This window comes from Bufo bufo, chromosome 5 (genome assembly GCF_905171765.1).
Source record: "Bufo bufo chromosome 5, aBufBuf1.1, whole genome shotgun sequence".
In the NCBI taxonomy this organism is placed as follows: Eukaryota; Metazoa; Chordata; class Amphibia; order Anura; family Bufonidae; genus Bufo; species Bufo bufo.
Window position 1 is genome coordinate 47,749,260 of NC_053393.1, and position 24,666 is coordinate 47,773,925.

Below are 24,666 nucleotides of genomic sequence, written 5' to 3' on the forward strand. Positions count from 1 at the left end.
CTCCTGATGAGGGGTTACCAGAAAACAGATACCATCATCGCTCTACAAGTTTCGGGTCAGACCTGAAGCTTTCTTACAGTCAGCTTTCAAATGATGATAGCCGGCACTTGCAATCTGTATTACACGTCTGGGGCTATTTGTGCAATCCCCGAACCTGTTATACTTTAAAGGGGTTCTCTGGCCAAAATCAAATCTGTAGATAAAAGATTGGGAGATAAATACTCACCCCCAGCAGCAGCGTTCCCAGGATCCTCTTCACGGTCATGTGACTGCTCCTCCAGCGATTTCATGTCTTCCGGTTCTTCCCTGTCGTCTTTTCCTCACTGAATGTAGAAGACGGCGCGTCATCACTGACGTCACCGTCTCCTGACGGCGTTCCCTGGTCCCAAAGCCTGCACACTACTGCACATGCGCGGGGATCCCCGGCCATCTACTGAGTGTACAGGCTTCTATGCTTGTTATGCTGTGGATGGCACTAGAGCACTGTGGATGCCAAAGGGGCACTGGATGGCACTGTGCATGTCATTTGGGGGCGCTGTGGATGTCCCTGTTATGGGGAGCACAGTGGATGTCCCTGTTATGGGGAGCACAGTGGATATCCCTGTTATGGGGAGCACAGTGGATGTCCCTGTTATGGGGAGCACAGTGGATGTCCCTGTTATGGGGAGCACAGTGGATGTCCCTGTTATGGGGAGCACAGTGGATGTCCCTGTTATGGGGAGCACAGTGGATGTCCCTGTTATGGGGAGCACAGTGGATGTCCCTGTTATGGGGAGCACAGTGGATGTCCCTGTTATGGGGAGCACAGTGGATGTCCCTGTTATGGGGGCACTGTAGATGGCATTTGGGGGCAGTGTGGATGGCACTGGGGACACTGTGGATGTCACTGTTATGGAGCACTGTGGATGTCACAGTTATGGGGGCACTATGGGGCTCAGTATGAGAGAGAGGACTCATGCAAATGCCCATGACTGGCCCAGGAATCCATGTCCCGGTTCATGTGTCAGCCACATTTTCCAGGCCGACTGCATCTTCCCTGACCCGATCTGACTGTATGATAGTAAATGTATGATACAACCAGTATTTGTCTGACCGCGGCGCAGTTGTCGTGCACTCAGCTCCTCATGTGTACATACCCCCGATCAGAGAGAGGCCGGCTGTATCATACATTCATACAGTCCGTTCTGGTCAGGAGAGTCAGTTGGCGTGGAAGAGATGCGGCGACACACAGACCATGTTCCTCGGGCTGATCATTGTCGTATCACACGTGTATCACACATGAAAGGCCAAGATAAACCCTTCAGCAGGCAGGACCGAAAAACATAGGATTAGTCCTCATGCACATGACCGTATCCATTTTGCGGTCTGCATGATGCACATCCGCTAAATAAATATACTGTCCATGAGCGATCTGCATTTTTTTTGGCAGACCCATTGACTTCTATAGGTTTGCGGTCTGCATTTGTAGGACCAGAATAGGAAGTGTTCTATGTTTTGGAGAATTGACATACAGATGTGGAAAACACATGGACGTCATCAGTGTGTCAGTTCTGCAAAACATAGAACATGTCCTATTCTGGTCCGTAAAAAGGAAGACCATGAACCCATAGAAGTCAATAGCTCTGCAAAAAAATGCGGGTCGCACATGGACAGTATTCTTACTTAGCAGATGTGCATTTTGCAGAACAAGAAAACGGAGACAGTCATGAGGATCTATATACAGTACAGACCAAAAGTTTGGACACACCTTCTCATTCAAAGAGTTTTCTTTATTTTCATGACTATGAAGGCATCAAAACTATGAATTAACACATGTTGAATTATATACATAACAAACAAGTGTGAAACAACTGAAAAAATGTCATATTCTAGGTTCTTCAAAGTAGCCACCTTTTGCTTTGATTACTGCTTTGCACACTCTTGGCATTCTCTTGATGAGCTTCAAGAGGTAGTCCCCTGAAATGGTTTTCACTTCACAGGTGTGCCCTGTCACGTTTAATAAGTGGGATTTCTTGCCTTATAAATGGGGTTGGGACCATCAGTGGCGTTGAGGAGAAGTCAGGTGGATAGACTGTTAGAATTTGTATTATGGCAAGAAAAAAGCAGCTAAGTAAAGAAAAACGAGTGGCCATCATTACTTTAAGAAATGAAGGTCAGTCAGTCAGCCGAAAAATTGGGAAAACTTTGAAAGTAAGGGCTATTTGACCATGAAGGAGAGTGATGGGGTGCTGCGCCAGATGACCTGGCCTCCACAGTCACCGGACCTGAACCCAATCGAGATGGTTTGGGGTGAGCTGGACCGCAGAGTGAAGGCAAAAGGGCCAACAAGTGCTAAGCATCTCTGGGAACTCCTTCAAGACTGTTGGAAGACCATTTCAGGGGACTACCTCTTGAAGCTCATCAAGAGAATGCCAAGAGTGTGCAAAGCAGTAATCAAAGCAATAGGTGGCTACTTTGAAGAACCTAGAATATGACATATTTTCAGTTGTTTCACACTTGTTTGTTATGTATATAATTCCACGTGTTAATTCATAGTTTTGATGCCTTCATAGTCATGAAAATAAAGAAAACTCTTTGAATGAGAAGGTGTGTCCAAACTTTTGGTCTGTACTGTACATACTTCAGCAGGCAGGATCATACAAGATAGGATTAGATATGCAGCGCAACAGGCTGTGCATCAGGCTCAGCAGACTGTATTGTACAGGATAGCATTAGATACAGAAGTGTTTGGGTATGCTTGCTGATTCAAGCTGTTGATTGCACTTTGGAGTTGGTGAGGGAAGAGCCTGTGGACTGTCAATTATGTGATTTAGTCACCGAGTGAGAAATAGACTAGCAGGATTCATATATGGGTGTATTAACATGGCCACATGTAGTGGGCGGAGCTCCTAGAGACTGAACAGTGGGGGGCGGGGCCAGCCTGTGACTCATCACTCTGCAGTGCAGCCAGGCTTTATCAATAAAGTTACCTATTTAACAATACAGGAAACTAGGAAAGTAAACACATCTGCTGATGCCCAGAGAGGGGGAAGGAAAGGACAGTCATGAAAAACAGGTACTGTGGGCATATACATGCATGGTGAGGGGTGTTAGGAGCACATAAAAAGAATTTTGATTTTGGTACTGGACAACCTCTCCGATTCTGCAGGCGTTCCTTCCCTGCAATCGCCTGCTCACTGGTGGAGGAGACCAATGCTATTACATGCAGTGATCTTCTCCACAGCATGGGGAGGAGCAATCACTAATGGCATCGCTCGTCTCCATGCTGTCTAGCTATTTGCCAGTAGCAGATAGTTATTAAACTGCACGATCTGCCACCTGCAAATTGTGATCTTTCAGTATGCTGAAAGATGGCGTTTGCTCGTTCATCGGGTAATCTGTGGCAGTATGACACTGCCAGATCATCACTAACAAGTATTACTACGAATGCTTGTAATCGATCAGGCTTTATCCTGGTGCCCTGAAGCTGTTCTATAGGAAGAACGAGGTGGCCGGGTGCGGGGGATAATACAAGAATACCTACGAGGAAGCCGGGGAGGGGAGCTAAGACAGGAATACAAAGAGGTGGCCGGGGACAGGAGCGAATGCGCATACACTGGCCTCTATGCACACTCGCTCCCACGATTCCCGGCCACATATCTCTCTCCTAGTGCACCGCAGGTGCATTGCTGCAGTGGCTGTAACCTCTAGGGTCCAAAAGAAGGTATGATGAAAGAAAATGGGGAAGAGAATTAATATAGTTGCCTTGGGTTAGGACTGGGGTCCCCAGTATCATGGATTACAGCATTTACCTGAATTCATCAGCTTCCAGAGCTGGTCAACGAGAGCTTCATTGCACAGCGGAGACTCCATGTTCTTGGTGAATGGTGGATTCTTTGACAACATGTAAAGAATCTTGTGCCTGAAAACAAATACAATCCATCAAGTAAAAGAAATATCTCAATCCAGTAACTAAACAAAATATTTATTCTGGAAAGTGCTGAATGACTGCACGGTTATAGAAGTACAGTAAAGGAACAAAAGTCCAAAAGGTCAGCAAACAAAGAGCGCGACCATACAGGCAACTGTGGATCTGCTGATGCACAATCATTATAGTTCCTCAGAAGAGCACCATACACAGCGCGGTACCCACAGGACGGGCACAGTGCAGAATCAACCAAGTATATCAAACTACTGGTGCTGTTTAAAGGGAGCCTATTGTATTTGTTCTAATTTATTTCTTAATACACAGTGGAAGGAATGGGAGCTCAATTTTTCTATTTCAGAGCTCCAATGGAGAGCCATAACACTGAAACCACCTGCCTAAAATTATGTAAATTGCTCATGCTCCCTACAGAGCTCTGACCCGTCAAAGCAAGGACTTTACAAGAACTCTGAAGGTGTCCTGCTGTATCTGGCACAAGACGCTAGCAGAAAATCCTTTAAGTCCCGTATGAGGTGCAGCCTTGAAGCATCAGACTTTTTTCTTCCCCAGTACATCCAACAGATGAACGATCAGATTGAGATCTTTGTCAGATTTGAGAATTCGTCACCATGTCATCACCTTTAACACTTTCCTACGGATCCTAACTAACCTTTGAACTATGACGGATCTCAATACCGGAAAATACACTGCTCAAAAAAATAAAGGGAACACAAAAATAACACATCCTAGATCTGAATTAATTAAATATTCTTCTGAAATACTTTGTTCTTTACATAGTTGAATGTGCTGACAACAAAATCACACAAAAATAAAAAAATGGAAATCAAATTTTTCAACCCATGGAGGTCTGGATTTGGAGTCACACTCAAAATTAAAGTGGAAAAACACACTACGGGCTGATCCAACTTTGATGTAATGTCCTTAAAACAAGTCAAAATGAGGCTCAGTAGTGTGTGTGGCCTCCACGTGCCTGTATGACCTCCCTACAACGCCTGTGCATGCTCCTGATGAGGTGGTTGACGGTCTCCTGAGGGATCTCCTCCCAGACCTGGACTAAAGCATCTGCCAACTCCTGGACAGTCTGTGGTGCAACGTGACGTTGGTGGATAGAGCGAGACGTGATGTCCCAGATGTGCTCAATTGGATTCAGGTCTGGGGAACGGGCGGGCCAGTCCATAGCATCAATGCCTTCGTCTTGCAGGAACTGCTGACACACTCCAGCCACATGAGGTCTAGCATTGTCTTGCATTAGGAGGAACCCAGGGCCAACAGCACCAGCATATGGTCTCACAAGGGGTCTGAGGATCTCATCTCGGTACCTAATGGCAGTCAGGCTACCTCTGGCGAGCACATGGAGGGCTGTGCGGCCCTCCAAAGAAATGCCACCCCACACCATTACTGACCCAATGCCAAACCGGTCATGCTGGAGGATGTTGCAGGCAGCAGAACGTTCTCCACGGCGTCTCAAGACTGTCACGTCTGTCACATGTGCTCAGTGTGAACCTGCTTTCATCTGTGAAGAGCACAGGGCGCCAGTGGCGAATTTGCCAATCTTGGTGTTCTCTGGCAAATGCCAAACGTCCTGCACGGTGTTGGGCTGTAAGCACAACCCCCACCTGTGGATGTCGGGCCCTCATATCACCCTCATGGAGTCTGTTTCTGACCGTTTGAGCAGACACATGCACATTTGTGGCCTGCTGGAGGTCATTTTGCAGGGCTCTGGCAGTGCTCCTCCTGTTCCTCTTTGCACAAAGGCGGAGGTAGCGGTCCTGCTGCTGGGTTGTTGCCCTCCTACGGCCTCCTCCACGTCTCCTGATGTACTGGCCTGTCTCCTGGTAGCGCCTCCATGCTCTGGACACTACGCTGACAGACACAGCAAACCTTCTTTCCACAGCTCGCATTGATGTGCCATCCTGGATAAGCTGCACTACCTGAGCCACTTGTGTGGGTTGTAGACTCCGTCTCATGCTACCACTAGAGTGAAAGCACCGCCAGCATTCAAAAGTGACCAAAACATCAGCCAGGAAGCATAGGAACTGAGAAGTGGTCTGTGATCACCACCTGCAGAACCACTCCTTTATTGGGGGTGTCTTGCTAATTGCCTATCATTTCCACCTGTTGTCTATCCCATTTGCACAACAGCATGTGAAATTGATTGTCACTCAGTGTTGCTTCCTAAGTGGACAGTTTGATTTCACAGAAGTGTGATTGACTTGGAGTTACATTGTGTTGTTTAAGTGTTCTCTTTATTTTTTTGAGCAGTGTAGTAACGTAAGTGTGAAAGTAGCCTTAGCTAGGTGGTACAGTGCCTTGAAAAAGTATTCATACCCTTTGAACTTTTCCAAATTTTTTCACATTACACCCAGAAACTTAAAGCGTAACTAAACTTTTATAATAAATTTTAATATGTTGTCCCTAATCCCCTAAATAAAAATTTTCGAATATACTTTATTTATTAATTTAGTATTTTTACTGTACTTTTACATCCCTAAAGCGAACCATTCAGTGTGCGCTTAAAACTCAGTTCTCCCTACACTGCTGAGCTGTCAGAGTACGGAGTACTCATTTTATGAATGGGCAGCAGTACCCATGTACTATGCCAGGATTAGCTGGGCGGAGCAGGCTACTGCTTCTGCCTGCTCCGCTAAGTTAAGAGGACTGTCATGCAGTTCTATTAGCTTAGCGGAGCAGGCATAGGCAGGAGCTCGCTCCGCTCAGCTAATCCTGGTATGGTACATGGTTACAGGGTACCCAAGTACTATGCCAGGAGGTAGTAATTGTCCGGGGAGCACGGGCAGGAGCAGCAATGTGCACTCCAGCCCGTACTCCCTGCGCTGCTGCTGGCCATTCATAAAATGAGTGCTCCGTACACCGCAGAGCTGTCGGCGGTGTAGGGAGAACTGAGTTTTAAGCGCGCATTGAATGGTGCACTTTAGGGATGTAAAAATACAAAATTAATAAATACAGTATATTCGAAAATTTTTATTTAGGGGATTAGGGACAACATATTAAAAATGATTATAAAAGTTTAGTTACTCTTTAAATGTATTTTATTGGGATCTTATGTGATAGACCAACACAAAGTAGCAAGTTTGTGTGAAGTGAGAAGAAAATGATACACGGTTTTCAAAATTAGTTAATAAAAAAAATTCAGCTCGGTACTCTGATAGCCCTAAATAAAATCCAGTGTGACGAATTGCCTTCAGAAGTCACCTAATCCGTAAATAGATTCCACCTGTGTGCAATTTATTCTCAGTATCACTAAAGCTGTTCTGTGAAGGCCTCAGAGGTTTGTTAGAGAACATTAGTGATCAAACAGCATCAGGAAAACTAAAGGAACACCCCAGACAGGTCAGGGATAAAGTAGTGGAGAAGTGTAAAGCAGGACTGCACGCTTATTATGTGCATTTGGATGACAATTTTAACACCATTAGAGTAGATAATCTGCTGGAAAACAGTCCTGGTCCAGGAAGGATCATTTCCTCATATGTCATATTTTTTGAGTCTTGAGTTCTTCAGTGATTGTATTCTAACTACATAACAGTACATTGTTCCTTATAATACACATCTCAGCTCTTGTAGAACCTCTTGTTGAAAGGGGAAGGGATTTATGTCCATCGTTAATTAGTTTATTAATTATTGAAACTTTATCACAAAGCTCTAGGATCTCTAAATGATATAAAACTCAGTGGGGTCATTATTTAGCATATAAATATCTACCTAAATGTATCCTCAGATTGCATGGCAGACAGATCCTATAGCTGTTTTGCTGAATGTCGTTTCTAAACAACTGGCATTAAGAGATCCTGACATGTCAATATTAATGGGATTCTGTCAGTAGTTTTGACCATGCTAAACTGCTGACAACACTAGGTAGGAACTGGGGAGTGTATCACAACATACTTTTTGTGGTGCTTTCTCATCAGAAATAGTGGGAATATCAAGTTTTATTATGCCAGGGTCTGCTCCTGCAAGTGCACTGAAGGTGGAGCTTCATTGTGAAGTGCTCTCTGTACCGAGCTGCGTCACAGCCCCTCCCCTCTGCTCTGATTGGATCCTACAGCAGTTACGCTGAGCAGAGGGAAGGTGCTGTGAGTGCTTCACATTAAAGCTCCGCCTCCAGTGCACTTGCAGGAACAGAATCTGGCAGAATAAAAGTTCATATTTACACTACTCCTGCTAATAAAAGCTCTGCAAAAAGTATGTTTATCCTGCGCTCTCCAGTCCCTACCTAGTGCTGTCAGCAGTTTAGCATAGTCAAAACTGCTGACAGACTTACTTAAAAAAAATTTATGAATGGGGAGAGCGTGCATAAGCCGGGGTGTTGAGAGCGCACTCAAATAAAGCAAATTGATTCACCTAATGGCTAGCAAGTTATGAACGGTTTCCAAAATTGGGTTGAAAGATTTGCTCACCTCTAATGGAGAGTTGCATATGAAGACAGATAGCCATAGATAGGCCCGATTCATGATCAGACCCCTGTCGATCAGCTGTTTGAGAAGGCATCGGCGCTCCTGTGAGTGCTGCTGCCTTCTCACAGCTCACCAAGTACAGTGCAGGACATACTGTAGTATAGTGGCTGTTCTTGGCATCGTGCTCATCCCCATTCAGTTCAATGATGCTGTATGAACCTGCCCTCACACAGCTTAGGAAGGCTGCGACACTCACAGGAGCGTCGCTGCATTCTCGAACAGCTGACCGGCAGGGGTCTGATCATGAATCGGGCCTATCTATGGCTATCTGTCTTCATATGCAACTCTCCATTAGAGGTGAGCAAATCTTTCAACCCAATTTTGGAAACCGTTCATAACTTGCTAGCCATTAGGTGAATCAATTTGCTTTATTTGAGTGCACTCTCAACACCCCGGCTTTTGCACGCTCTCCCCATTCATTCATGCACATGGTCTCTTTATTTTGTCATGCTCTCTCCACCCCACCGGGCACACGCTCTCTCCATCCCAACGTTGGGAGCAAAAATGGTTAAAGAGCAGTGGAATCAATTGCACAACCCTAATAAACAACAGACGTGCACTAGATCTGAAAGCTAAGTGTCTGAAATCATGATATACATAGATGGGTCATAAATTTGAGCAATGTCCTCAGTGACTGTTATGGTTATCATTGCCATCGCTGTAAACAAGTACAATACAAACACGAGCGACTGTGCGTTGCCATGCGGCTGACACGCTACATTAATGGATGTGTTCATTCACTGACGAGTCATACAGCCAACCCAACAGACCCACAGATACTATACTCAAGCCATTTCTCCAACCACGGACAGAAACCATGTAAAATGGTTATAATCCAACATCTGCAAACCAACTTACAGTAAAGGTGCGAGGAGACAATGGATGGTCTCGATAACGTGTGGAGACCTACACTTGCAGTCGGTCACTGACTCAAGTGTTTGTCTGGTAGGGATCGCTTCCAAAGTTGGCTAAAGAGGAAACACAAATTTTCCAACCCTCTGAACACTGTAGTGTTGGCTCCTAAATTTTTATCGATTGGGGTTTGGTTACAGAGTCTGACGCCGATCCCTAAAACAAAGAGGCAGAAGGTCCTTCAGCTTTCGTCTACCCTCTGAGAGGCGAGTATGCCTTGTACGGATCCGTATAAAGTATACGGGGTCCATACACCGCACGCTTGACTCTCAGAGAAGAGCAGAGCAAACGAAAGCCGAAGAAGGGGCCAAGCACCGTTCATTTTCGCCATGTGTGAGGATCTAGGCACCTGGACCTCCCCCAATTGAAACGATTGACATAACATTGTGAGAACGTCCTTCGGGGTGCATACACTGCGCACGCTTGACTCTCAGAGAAGAGCAGGGCAAATGAAAGTCGAAGAAGGGGCCAAGCACCCTTCGTTTTTTGCGATGTGGAGGGTCTCGGTGCCTGGATCTCCCCAACTGAAAATATTGAAATGACATGAGAGGTCAAAAGTTTTATAAGTTTAGTCACTCTTTACAAGAGCAGGTGTTTTGTTTCAGTTCCATCAACCCCAAGCAAATTCAACGTACACGCTGTTCCTGTATCGCCCTTCCCCCAGGGCGCTGGAGGCCATGATCTTGCTTCCTGCTCTCACTTGCAGCTCTTTCCTTTCACCCCCAAAAAACTAAGAAGTTGGACGCGAACCTTTCCATCCTGCTCTCCAAATATTGCACCTAGACCCTGGTAAAATGCTAAAACAAATCTTCCCTTATCCCAGAGTCTTATAGGGGTCATCCCATGATTAATGTAAAAAATGAAAATCAGACATCACATAGAAAATGACAATCTCTTTCTAACAAAGCTAGAACCAGCCCTGGACCTCACATGGATCCAGAGATCTCCACATTCATTGCTGCAATTGCTCTGCAAGATTTATTTCAAGCTTTCAGCTTAGGAGCGTTCCAGGTCAGGGGATGTGTCCTTTCTGCTGTAGCTAGTTGCAGTTGAAGGCTAGAACTGAGCATGTGTTTCCCTCTCAGTGAGCAGGACAGAGAAATTAGAAAAAGAGCAAACAGCAGGTGGCGCTATGCAGATACATTTCAGTGAACAGCTTAGTGGCTGTACTAAATCTTTACTTACAGGGAATCACAAAAGTATTCAAAACCAGGTGCTGGTTTGAAAAATATAAAATATTTTTTGTGGGACAACCCATTTAATGTTAGACAAGATTTACTAATTCTGGCTCATGGACTTTTGTAAATTTAGAATGTCGTAAATCCTGCACCATATTTATGCTAGAATTCTGTCCGTGCGCCAAAAAACTGTCTAGTCTAAGTTTACACCACATACAAGTTGGTGTCGTTTTACTCCAAAAAATGTGCGGGAGGGCCGCATATAGGCCAAGTGCTTTCAAGCAAAGCCACATCCCTCCTCGGACGAGGCGGAAAAAGCTTAGAAGGGTGTAAAACAGTTAGTAAATGTGATGCAAAGCATGTATGCCAATTGTTTTTGCGCATTTTCAATAGCAAATGTGAGCCATGGCAATGAACAGCAGCTCTCATGGTCAAAACAGCTCGTTTCTCCACCAAAACTAAGAATACTAATCATCATGTCCACCTAAGAAGGGGTGATAAATGTACGATCACAGGGGTCCGACTGCTGGGAACCCACTGATGATAACAATGGGAGTCACTGTGTGAATGGCTTGGTAGTGCGCATTCATGAACACCACCACGTTCGCTTCTATAGGACTGCCAGAGATAACGGAGAGTGCTGCCATCAGTAGTGCCACAGAGAGGGAACAGAGCGCTGGTCAAACGTGTGCACTGCCAATCTATTTACACGGGGGACGCAGGGACCCGTTCTCGCGATTGGTGGGGGTTCCCGGCAGTCTTACCCCCAGCCGTCCTACATTTATCACCTATCCTGTTGACAGGTTAACCCCTTAAAAGGGTTGTCTCATTTTAGCATAATGTCATTTACCATGTAGATAAAGTGAATACAAGGGACTGCAGGAGTGGGCATAAGCCAGTACTTTTTCCTATCGTGTGCAAGCACGACCACCGGTGCTGGCGGTCGTAACCCCTGGAAACAAGCCGTGTGTAATGAGATGGAAAAATGAATCCAGCCGGCAAAGGAGGCAATATGGACAATCACAATACATTAGTAAGAGCATTGTATTAACTTTCTCTACATGATAAATGCCATTTGCTGAAGTGAGAAAACCCTTTTAAAAGATGCTGACATCATATATACTACTGTGGTGGAGGATAATGAAATTCACCTCAAATGTGAGCCATCAGATATTCTACTCAACACCAGAATCTTAGTGAAATTTGCCTATAAATATCCTTCTCTTATGTTCTTTTTTTAAATTTTTTTAATTGTGTTACACGTGCCGGAATAAAATTTTCCTTATTGCAGAGAACGCATAAATTTAACTACAATGGGGCACCCCCCGGTCGATGCCCAGAAAGACTTAGTAGACCATAAAGCAAGCAGTTCTTTAACACAGGCACCCCCTTTAATATGTATAGTATAAATCTACAGTCTGATCAATGAGATTTATGTCTTATCTATACGCAGAGGTGATATCATGACATAAGCAGATAACTGCAGTAAAGTGATCCGTACAGACCAAGAAATGGCGCCTATTAGGCTTCGTGGCCAGTGTGAAAACTGCAGGATTTTGAATGGGTTTTGTTTAAATATGGATATTGACATGGAAAATTAAAATTACCATCAAAATTCTTTCAAAATATGATAAACATAAAAAAGTGATTTAAACAATAGGTCATTTTCTGAAGACAAATTCCCTTTAATAATAATAATAAAAAAAATAAAAAATAAAAGCTGAAGCCCATGTGAGGTGTGAGGGTGCGACAGTAAGGAAAAGACTAGTCACTGGTGGCTGGCACAGAGCGGTCGCCTCTAGCTGCTGCCCAATGTCAGCCCCTCCATCTGCTGCGCTGCGGCTCTCCCCGCAGAGGGGCCTCTTGCAATTTACAAGCACTCCCTGTCTCTAAAATACAGAAAAAGCAGAGTCATGATATTTGGGCTTAGCTGCTCTCTGTGTGTTGGTTACCACAAGCCAGAAAGGATAAGTTATCAGAAACATACGCACCCGGGAGAAATAAACCAAGAGAACACACACAATGTCCGCTGTCAAACCTAAACACAGATTTGGCTTACTGCATCCCCCAAGCCTTGAGCACTGAGAGGGGGGATTTATCACGGACTAGTGCTTTACGCCGGTCTAGGATATCCCCTGTGCTGCAAACTCCTCGTCATAAATGAGGTGCATCCTCCGGCAGTCTGTGCACCTAAAGTGATATCTATACCAGCTCCGAGCTGCCCGAGAATTCACTGTTCTTTTACATCAGAAAACTTAGCATAAAAGATAGATAGATATGGCGGGCCCGCTGGCCCCTACCCCTTCTCGGAAGAGTAGCGAACGAGGCAGAGAAACACAAGGTTTGTGACTTTTTTTTTTGTATGTAAAGACGCCTAAATGTGTTTATACCTCATGTAATAACCCAAATGGTGCAGTCACTGAGACCCCCATTAGTGTTAACCTGTCCAATGCAAAATTACAGGGGTGCTCTACTTGTGAGAAGGGTCTTAACAATAAGAAGATCAAAAAGTGCCCCCCCCCCTCCCTTGCTGGGACCCCCAACGATCAGTTGTAATCTGTGGGGAAACCTTATAGTATGTGTTCAATACACCTGCAGTGCCACCACAAATTAAGCATTACACTATGTCCATTGAAATCAATGGGTTCTCTCCGTAAGGGTTTCCTGAGTGGCATCCGTTTTTATAACTGATGTCACTTGGATACCAATCAAACCAATGCATTATGTAATGGCATAATGTACACTACTGTTATTTTAATGAGTCTGTGTATCGGTTACAATGTTTTTAGAAAATGTCAGTTTTCACTGATTCGAGCCACCCATTAAAGTGAAAAACTGAATACACTCGGATGCAACTAAGAGCAAAAAAACGGATACGGATCGGATCAAAAAAACACAAAAAAAAAAAAAACACATCGGTCGTGGTCAAGAGCCCTTATACAGGACAGGTCCTCCAGAGCACGAGAAGCTATTTGTAATTTCTCCACTCTGGCCAAGAGATCAGGAACGTGAAGAGAGGACCCCCCTCGATTAACTCAAAACTCCCTAATAGGATATATGAAAATGGGCTTTTGAAAGTGGACAACCTCATAAAAAAATATACCTACGCATCCCAAAATAAAATTTGAGAAATGTATGGATTCATCACATACAGAAACGTTTCAGATGGAAAACAATTTCTCACGCTTTGTGCCTCTTGTTTTTATTTTTAATCTGACTAGGTCTAAAATTGCGGATGGCCCCAAAACACCTGCACAGACCATGGTAGTGTTCACTTCTGCTTTGAAGCCTCGGTCGCAGATTCCATAAAAAGAGGCAGATTTTTATGGTAAAATGACGGACAGAATCATGGAAACCAACCCGCCACTAGAGGGAGCTTGATGCATACTATTCTCTCATTGAGTTCAATGCATAAGTAGTATGCAGTCAGCTCCTCCACTCCCCCTAGTGGAGAAAACAATTTGCTTCACTGCTTTTTGAGTGATTTAAAAAGGGTTTTCCAAGTGATGACCTGGATAGGTCATCAGTATCTGATCAGTGGGGGTCCGACCCCCTGCCGATCAGCTGTTTGAGAAGGCAGCGGCACTCACGGACAGTCATCTAGAGATAGCTGCCAATGTCTGATAGGGGATAAGCTGGTTCTAGCTTTGTTAGAAAGACTGTCGTGTACTGATGTCTGATTTCGGTTAAGGTCTCCTTTGTGACCACAGCAGTCCCCTAAGAAATGGTAATACTACCAAGGGGTGAGGTTCATGTGTAAGAAAACTCTGAATATTGTTCCAGCCTGGCAAATGCACTTTCCACTCTAGGGGGGCCATAAATATTACCTTATAGATCTGAAATTAAGGAACCATACAGGACAAAACAGTCCTTTACAGAGAGAACTGTGGCAGGGCCCGGTTCACCACACACGTCAGTAATTAATGCTCTTTAAAACACGGCTACAGGTCCCTGGAGGGAAGCAGAGAGCGGTCCGGCCGGCATCAATAGCATTTGGATTACATAATTAGAAAAACTTGGCAGGGAAAGAAAATCCGTTTTATGTCGCTGCCTGCTGAGAGTACACTTCTGTGGACTCATTAAAAGTATTGGTCCCTAGACCGACGCATTAGCTCCCTCTAGTGGAAGGTAATATAACAGTAAGGCTTTAACCCCTTAAGGACCCTGCCATATTTCACCTTAAGGACCAGGCCATTTTTTGCAAATCTGACCAGTGTCGCATTATGTGGTGATAACTTTAAAACGCTTTTACTTATCCAGGCCATTCTGAGATGGTTTTCTTACCACATATTGTACTTCATGACACTGGTAAATTTGAGTCAAAAAATTTCATTTTTATTTATAAAAAAAATAAAAAAATTTACCAAAAAATTGAAAAAATTAGCAAATTTCAACTCCTCTTTTATAATAGATAGTAATAACTCCAAAAAGAGTTATTACTTTACATTCCCCATATGTCTACTTCATGTTTGGATCATTTTGCGAATGCAATTTTATTTTTTGGGGATGTTAGAAGGCTTAGAAGAAGTTTAGAAGCAAATCTTTAAATTTTTCAGAGAATTTCCAAAACCCACTTTTTAAGGACCAGTTCAGGTCTGGTCACTTTGTGAGGCTTACATAATAGAAACCACCCAAAAATTACCCAATTTTAGAAACTACACCCCTCAAGGTATTAAAAACTGATTTTACAAACTTTGTTAACCCTTTAGGTGTTCCACAAGAATTGATGGAAAAAGGAGATGAAAATTCAGATTTTAATTTTTTGGGCAGATTTTCCATTTTAATCATTTTTTTCCAGTTACAGAGCAAGGGTTAAGAGCCAAACAAAACTCAATATTTATGGCCCTGATTCTGTAGTTTACAGAAACACCCCATATGTGGTTGTAAACTGTTGTACGGGCACACGACAGGGCGCAGATGGAAAGGAATGTCATATGGTTTTTGGAAAGCAGATTTCACGGGAATAATTTTCAGCTGCCATGTCACATTTGAAGACCCCCTGATGCACCCCTAGAGTGGAAACTCCAAAAAAGTGACCCCATTTTAGAAACTATGTATTACGGTGGAAGTTTTATTGGTACTATTTTAGGGTACATATGATTTTTGGTTGCTCTATATTACACTTTTTGTGAGGCAAGATAACAAGAAATAGCTGTTTTGGCACAGTTGTTTTTTTTGTTATTTACAACGTTCATCTGACAGTTTGGATCATGTGGTAATTTTATAGAGGAGGTTGTTACGGACGCGACAATACCAAATATGACTAAGTTTTTTGGTTGTTTGTTTCTGTTTTACATAATAAAGAATTTTTGAAAAAAAATATTTTTTTAGTGTCTCCATATTCTGAAAGCCATATTTTTTTGTTTGTTTGGGGCAACTGTCTTGTGTAGGGGCTCATTTTTTTGGGTATGAGATGACGGTTTGATTGGTACTATTTTAGGGTGCATATGACTTTTTGATCGCTTGGTATTACACTTTTTGTGATGTAAGGTGACATTTATTTATTTTATTTTTTAAAGGTATTCACCTGAGGGGTTAAGTCTTGTGAAATTTTTTAAACTATTAGCTTCACTGATTTTTGAGCGATTTTGAGGGGTTTTCCAAGTGATGACCTGGATAGGTCATCAGTATCTGATCAGTGGGGGTTCGACACCTGGGACCCCCTGCCGATCAGCTGTTTGAGAAGGCAGCGGCACTCACGTACAGTCATCTAGAGATAGCTGCCAATGACTGATACGGGATAAGCTGGTTCTACCTTTGTTAGAAAGACTGTCGTGTACTGATGTCTGATTTCGGTTAAGGTCTCCTTTGTGACCACAGCAGTCCCCTAAGAAATGGTAATACTACCAAGGGGTGAGGTTCATGTGTAAGAAAACTCTGAATATTGACGCTAGTGTGAAAGTAGCCTTACAAAGAAAGGAAGGCTGCGCTCACAAGGAGTGATCGGCAGGGGTGCCAGGTGTCGAACCCCCGCTGATCTAATATTGATGACCTATCCTGAGCATAGATCATCAATAGTAAAATCCCGGAAAACCTCTTTAATTTATCTTACTCACTTGATATATTCCACAGCGCTTTACAGCCATTATTGCTCACTGTCCCCAATGGAGCTCACGATCTAAGTTCCCCATCAGTTGGTCTTTATTGAAAAGAGGAATGGCAGCCCAGATGAAATATTAATATGTGTACACAGTTTTAATAGTGGGGTCATTTTCCTCAACAATTTTCTAAAAGGGGTTGGACAATCTCATATGGTGGAGAAGTGGCTGTGCTTGCGCGGTGCACTTCCCATTCATTTCTATGGGACTTCCGAAAGTAGCGGAGCACTCTGCTCTGCTATCTTCTGCGGTCCCATAGACATGAATGGAGGGCAGCCACGCATGTGCAGTCCACTCTCCTTTTCTAGGGACAGAGGTGGGACCTGCACCTATCAGACATTGGGGGCATATCCTAGAGATAGGCCCCCCAATGTATGAGATTGGCCAATCCCTTTAAACAGCTTTTAAAGCACAGCTTACCTTATGTACGGCATAGGGTCACTCTGGGCCATTTTTAACAACCACTGTAAATCATCAGAGCTTCTGTCAACTGTGAAGACAACACACAATGTGTTACTTTATCATGCATGAATGACATAAACTCTTATCTTAGGCTAGTTTTACATTATCACCAGAAGCATCAACCTACTTCCCCGGCCCACACCATAGGATGCAGCTAAAGAAGCACTCCAGCAATTTGCTCATACAGTGCAGCATAGGTTATTATTAATAGTATAGGACTTGTGTATAGCGGTTTGAGTTTAAGTGCCACTTATGGGTTGTCTGCCATGTTAATTCCTTCTTCTCCTTTGATATGGTTTCCCCAAATGCAACCTGCATTTCCCATGATGCCTCTGGTATTGCAGAGACAGAAAAGCGGAGTCTCATCACGCAGCACTAGCTCGGAGTCCAGATGGCAGCAAGTTAAGGATCAGCGACAGATAACTTCTGTCCCTTACCTCACATTGCAGAGTCTCACTTTCACCTTTGTGATGCAGCTTACAAGCAGGAGGCAGGGGGGGTGCAATGTGAAACTGCATCTCATATGATACACTGGAGATTCTGCACACAGCACTCAGAGATGGTCAGGGGAGTTTTATAACTTTGCAGCTAATCATTTGTCCTCACTTACTACCTCTGCACTCCTTGTCCCCTAAATTATGCAATGTAAGAAGAAGTCAGTCATGTAGTCTACTGAGGAAAGCAAGCTCTGTACTGGTTGTCAGAATGTGATCACAAGACACAGGTGGACATAATGAAAGAATCCATAATGTATAAGCTGGGATGAAACAAATCATGCGGCTAGAATATTTGGGGTCAGCTAGAAGTGTGTGTGTGTGTGTGTGTGTGTGTGTGTGTGTGTGTGAGTGTGAGTGTATATATATTCTTCTTTTCATGTAAGCACTGACCTAAATACATTTACTATTCCGTGTAGGCTTGTGAAGGAGAGGGGGAGGGGGCTGCTCATGGCAGCACGTACACTCATTGACAAAAAAATAAAAACTGCACCCAGACAGAAATGTAAGATTGCTGCAAACTCAGCATGCAGTTATGTATCAGGCAGATATTTAAATGTTTATCGGTGTGGTCTGATTAGTCAATGACTAGGTCTTACCTAAGAGGACATAAAAGTGCTTTGCTTGCTGCCCTAGAAAAAAGGTCCACAGATGCTACTTTTGGGTAGTGTACCTCTTGGCAAGAGGTCGTTGACTGCTAGAAATGCCTCTACGACACACCAGAATACATTTTGCCCAGACTTTGGGAGGGGGCGCATCACTGGACTGAGAAAGCAGGATGGTTGCATTGACAAATTGCTTGCCATCTAGGCCGTTCTGACCTGGCTGTTAGGAGGTGTCGGGAGCAGCATTTATGTGCACACGCCACAAACAGACTCCGGATGGCCCAGACAGACCACCAGTAAAAAGGATAATTTTGTCCGTCAACAAGTATGAGCAGCTCCCACAGACACAGGTGACACCATCATTACACATACTTGTCTCTGCCCGGACCATTTCCAGGTGCTCAGCAGAAGGAAATTTGGTGTCACAGTCCCCATTACAAGTCTTGGTATTGACAGCCTGCCACTGTCACCTTCGTTTGCAGTGGTGTCATGAAAGAAAAACCTGGACTGCTACGGTTCCGGAAACTGTATTGTCTTTAACGACTATTCTAGTTCTGTTTGGGATCTGATGGGTCGGGTTGGAGTATGGAGGCCTCGAGCTGAGTGATTCAACCCAGCCTTTGCTGTGGAGCGACATACTGCCCCAAATGCTGGTGTGATGATCTGGGGAGCCATCACATATGACAGTCGGTCAACCCTAGTAGTGATATAAGGGACATTAACAGCTCCGTGATATGTGCAGGACATCCTGCCGCCACATGCGATCCTCTCATGGCAGGGCTTCAAATAGGCATTTTTCAGCAGAATAATGCTCACCCTCACACAGCAAGGGTTTCCCAGAAAAGTCTCCACCAAATTATACCACTTTTTTTGTCCTGCCCGGTCGCCAGATTTATTCCCAATACAGAATTTATGGGACCAGCTGGGACGCCAGCTTCAGCAGCCTATGAGTGTGCAGGATCTACAGGCTCAGATAGAACATGTGTGGGCAAAGGTGCCGCAGGATACCAAGTATGACTCCATGTCCAACCGTATCTCATCTTGTATCCGGGTTAGAGCCCGTATCTCATCTTGTATTCGGCTAGAGCCTGTATATCATCTTGTATCCAGGCTAAGGCCGTATCTCATATTGTTTTCAGGCTGGAGGCCGTATATTATCTTATATCTGGCTAGAGCCCGTATCTCATCTTGTATCCGGCTAGAGCCCGTATCTCATCTTGTATCCGGGCAAGAGGCTGTATCTCATCTTGCATCCAGGCTAGAGGCCGGCTACAGAGTTCTAGAGCCTCCTTTCACTTGTACGGTTTTCCCCAATAAACGTCTCCTTTCGCACTAATAGTGTAATCACTTACGTATATCACCATTACAGTCACACATAGAAAGCGTCATTCCAACAACTCCTTCTTGGTGTGCTATTTATTTTGTCAAGGAGGGGATTCTGCTAATGATGCAATGCTGTGGATATGATGTGCTGAAGGGTTATCTGGGATTATAAAGAAAAAAAAAAAAAAAAAAAAGGGGTTTGCTTTTTGTACGGAAACAGTGCCACATCTGTCCCAGAGCTGCCAACAGTCCATAAATTCCAGGACAGTCTGCAAAAAATGTAGACTTTTTTCCACTGTCAGTATTATGAAAAAAACAACTGTAATTTATCAGCATTTTACAGTCACAGGCAATGTTGCTGATGTGTTTAAGTCAGCTAAAGACTTAAAGGGGTTCTCCGAGAATTTAGAAAATGAAAATACTTAAATATTACTTTATTATAAATACCTTTCATTAGTTATAACTGCTCATTTTGTCTGAGAAGCAATCATTAGGAGAAATAAAATGGCGGCAGTCCTATTAGTATACACAAAACCTGTCCTAATCACACAGCAGGACAAGTTACTTCACAACACTCAGCTAAAGAGCTGCCTCATCCTCTTCTTTTTGACAGGTATTATCATCCTGATGAGAAGATCTTCAGCTGAATCTCTGTAGGAATGGAGTTCATGAAGAGACACTAAGTACAGAGAGGACGGACAGGACAGACTGTGGTAATGTGGGGCTGTGGTAATGGAGACTGCATACAAGTGCTGCTGCTCATCAGTCTCATCCAACTCTCTGTACTTTATGTCTCCTCATGAACTCCATTTCTACGGAGATTCAGCTGAGGACCTTATCTGTATTCAGGATCATAGAGGAGGATTAGGCAGCTCTTTAGCTTAGTGTCTTGAAGTAACTTGTCCTCCTATGTGATTAGGTCAGGTTTTGTGTGTGCTAATAGGATGGCGGACATTTTATTTCCCCTGATGATTGCTCCATAGACAAAGAAAAGGGGGTTAGTCAGCACCTCCCAATGCGCAGGTGCGCGCTGCCATGGCTGAAAACAGAGAGAAAAAAAGACAATGCAGCAGCACCCTGCAAACCAGATAACGTACAATAATGCCATAGTCACAAAAAATATTATAGTGCTAATGCTACGCTTATTTATAAAGTGAGATGCTTGGCAAATACATTTTGTACAAAACCATTTGAGCCCGTCTGCCGAACGTCAAGGCGATCTCTGTAAGACGAGTCCTAACACTAAATAATACCTGTCATTGTGAGGTTCTGACTAACCCCCTTTTCTTTGCAGATTTACAATGCTGGAGATGACTCCAGCGAGTCGTGCACTCCTGATTAGCCTGTCCGCCCCATAGGCTGATTTTAATTAGTTTCAGTATAAAGCTGTGGCCTGCTCTCACTACATTCATTGGAAGCTGTCTGGCACAAGGATAGGTATGGAGTGGGCTCGGCATGTATGTTGGTACCTGCATCCCTTGTAAGTTATGGAGGCCATTTTGGCACCAAAAATGGTAAAAGGCAGAGTGGACCCAGCATGCATGTGGATCCAACACTTCCTGAACTTTATGGCGCATAACAGGTATTATTAAGGACATAGTTGTAATAAAGTCATATTTAAGTATTTTCATTTTCTTAATTCCTGGAGAACCCCTTTAAGGTCTCTTTACACGGGACAATGTACCTGCAGATTGTCGGGAGGGAAGCACTGTTCTGCTGTTCGCTAGTGGAGGAGACCACTGCATTTACATGTAGCGATCTCCTCCAGAGTATGGGGAGGAGTGATAGCTAATGCCATCTCTCTACCCCATAACTTTTCCTGGCAGTGGATCGTGTTAACACAGCACAATCTGCTGTCGGGAAACAAGGAATTTTGTGTTCACACAAACGATCCATTTACACCGCCAGATCAACACTGACGAGCGTTACTATAAACTTGTTAGCGTTTATCTATGCGATTCTCGGCCTGTGTAATGGGCCCTTTACTGTATAGCATTTTTTTTATTTTTTAACAACTAAAAATAACAAGAGAAAAATTTGTTGGCAACCCAGGTCTACAATACCAGAAAAAGCACATGAACATGATGGAGCTGCTTCTAGAGCAACCGTGTTTTTCAAACCTTAAAAGGGAACCTGTCACCTGGATTTTGTGTATAGAGCTGAGGACATGGGCTGCTAGATGGCCGCTAGCACAACCGCAATACCCAGACCCCATAGCTCTGTGTGCTTTTATTGTGAAAAAAAACCCGATTTGATACATATGCAAATTAACCTGAGTCCTGTCCCTGACTCTTCTCCAGGACAGGACTGATCTCAGGTTAATTTGCATATGTATCAAATCGGGTTTTTTTACGCAATAAAAGCACACAGAGCTATGGGGACTGGGTATTGCGGATGTACTAGCGGCCATCTAGCAACCCATGTCCTCAGCTCTATACCCCAAATCCCGGTGACTGGTTCCCTTTAAGATGGTCATCAACAGACTAAGGCCGCGTTCAGTCACGTTTGAAGTCCGGTAGCCTGATCCGGCTGAGGCACTGCCGGATACGACTGTGTACCGCTGGATCCCCATTGACTTATAATGGAATCCGGCCGCTTTTACGGCATAAAATGTGGGGTTTTAGCTGGACAAATACTGCCAGCATTTATTTCGGAACAGCTGTCGGATCGGGCTACCAGATTCACAACACTACCGTGAACATAGCCTAACACGGCATATCAAAAAGATGCAAAATATCAAAGCAGATTCACAGCATAAAAAAATGCAGATAGGTATCATGGCCCAAAAATTCCTGGTCATTAAACGGGTCATCCGGTCACTGATTTAAAAAAAAAATTGGCAAATTATATGTGGATTGGTTAAATATAAAATACGTGATAATCGTTGCACTGATTCTGGCATCTCTTTTTTGTTAGATCCCTCCTGGTGACTCACAGCAGACAGTAAAGGACGGCTCAGCCAATTACTCGGTGGGTGAAGCAGGTCAAAGCTGCCATCAGGATGTGTTTTTCTTCTGGATATTGGGTTTACTGGTTCAGGAGCTTTTGCATAACAGCAGGATCACCGAAAAGAGCACCAGACGCCGCCATTCACTTTATTACGTGAGGAAAACCACAGCTATTTCTGACTGGTTATTTCGCCAAGGGATTAGGTTTGTGTGCTTTGCTTCCTATGTCAGTTAATGAAGTCGGTAGACAAGAGGAAGTCTGGTTCAGACGCGTGTATAAACTGAGATAAATATATAAATGAATTTCACCTAAAACTGCATTCGATTTCCACACAAATCCTAACAGTAGATAAAGATAACCAACTCAAACAAATGGGTCAAAATTATTAGGTTGTTTGTTTATTGAGGATGATCTAATATATGTCTGTGAGGGACAAAAGTATGTAAAATTAGTATTAATATGACAGTCAGGTGTGAGTGGGCGACCTGTTTTATTTGAACAACAGGAATCTATCAAAATGTAATCTCCATAACAACTGTGTCATGGCACGAACAAAGGATATTTCTGAGGACCTCAGAAGAAGAGTTGTTGATGTTCATTAGGCTGGAAAAGGTCATGAGTTAACCATCAGGAGGACGCTGAACAACAATGGAGTGCATGGCAAGGAGAAAGCCGTTGCTCTCCAAAAAGAACATTGCTGCACGTCTGCAGTTAGTTACAGATAACCTGGACGAGTCAAAAGGCTACTGTAATAATGTTTTGTGGACGGATGAGACCAAAATAGAACCTTTTGGTTCAAATGAGAAGCATTATCTCAATAGAACATGGGTCATGCAGCAAGACAATGGCCATAAGCACACAAGTCATTCTACCAAATAATAATGTAATGGAAAAATGAATCCAACCAGCAAAGGAGGCAATATGGGTAATCACAATAAATTAGTAAGTGCCTTGTAATTAAAGGGTTATTTCTATCATATACAATGGGGGCATAGCGCTAAGATATGCCCCCATTGTCTCATAGGTGAGGGTCCCACCTCTGGAACCCGCAACTACAAGGAGAACAGAGCGGGGAGAGCTATGGCTGGAGGACCCGGAGTTTTACCTCAATCACAGATGAACCGGCTGGCTTAGGGTTGGTTGGATATAGCCGGCAGACATGGTGGAATATCACTTTAAATAAGTGTCAGTCCAGTGTTTGGGCAGAATGTGAGTCTGTCCACAGACATTTAGGGCTCATGCAGACGAGGGTGTGTGCCCCGAGCCTGTGCTGCGGAATGCAAATAGTGGACTGCAATGCACGGGCATCGGCCATGTGCATGCCGTTTGTGGATGTGGACCCACTGACTTGAAAGGGTCCACGATCCACAAGAGATGGTCGGCACCGCAAAAAAATAGGACATGTTCTATTTTTTTTGCAGTGCGGAGGCACGGACCGAAATCCCATGAAAACGCTTTGTAGTCCTTGCATGGGCTTTCGATCCGTGTGAAACTCACTAGTGATCGGGCTTTTGGGAGTCTTGTCCTCCACTAGGCCACTTGCAGATCCCACCTGAACTGGCTGGACCTCTCCTCTGGAGCTTCAGAGCAGCGCTGATCTGGGTATGCTGTGATCCAGCAGCTACTGCAGTTACCCTGCAATCACATGATTGCTGAGATGGGAGCAGGGTGTGCCAGGGCCGTATCCTGAATTTTATACACAGGGAAGGGGAAGGCAAAGATGGTAATATGGACACTGACATCATCCTGCAACTTAACATTAAAAGGGTTGTTCGAGATTTAAATACTGATGTTCTAACCTCTGGATAGGTCATCAGTATCTGATCGGTGGGGGTCTAACACTCGGGACCCCCGTTGATCAGCTGTTTGAGAAGGCACTGGCGTTGTTATGAGCGCCGTGGCCTTCTCTGCGCTCACCAAGCACAGAACCGTACATTATATAGGGGCTGTGCATGGTGTCACGCTCAGCCCCATTCTCTTCTATGGGGCTGAGCTCCGTGTAGACCATGTGACCTATAAAAGTGTCGTTACTTGGCCTAGAGAAAAGTGGAGAAGTCTGCGTCGCTACTGGGATTATCACTGCCTTCTCAAACAAATGATCTGTGGGGCTCCCATGGTGTTGGGCCCCCCACCAATCAGATACTGATGTATGTAAGTCTCTGAAAACCCCTTTTACTTCTATGGGAGAGTGCAGTGGGCATGCTCTGTAATCAGTGAGGTTATTGTGCAGGGAGGAGGAGGAGGTGAG

At 44.1% G+C, this 24,666-nt stretch overlaps 1 protein-coding gene across 1 annotated transcript in view; it reads right to left on the minus strand.

Moving 5' to 3' along the window:
* Positions 1-24,666, minus strand: part of TAF2 (TATA-box binding protein associated factor 2) — a 190,379-nt gene that overhangs the window by 39,889 nt on the left and 125,824 nt on the right. The window contains exons 21-22 of the mRNA XM_040432008.1: positions 17,006-17,075; positions 3,792-3,901 (exon numbers count right to left, since the gene is read on the minus strand). Coding sequence (XP_040287942.1) covers positions 3,792-3,901; positions 17,006-17,075 — 180 coding nt within the window. The remainder of the gene's footprint in view (positions 1-3,791; positions 3,902-17,005; positions 17,076-24,666) is intronic.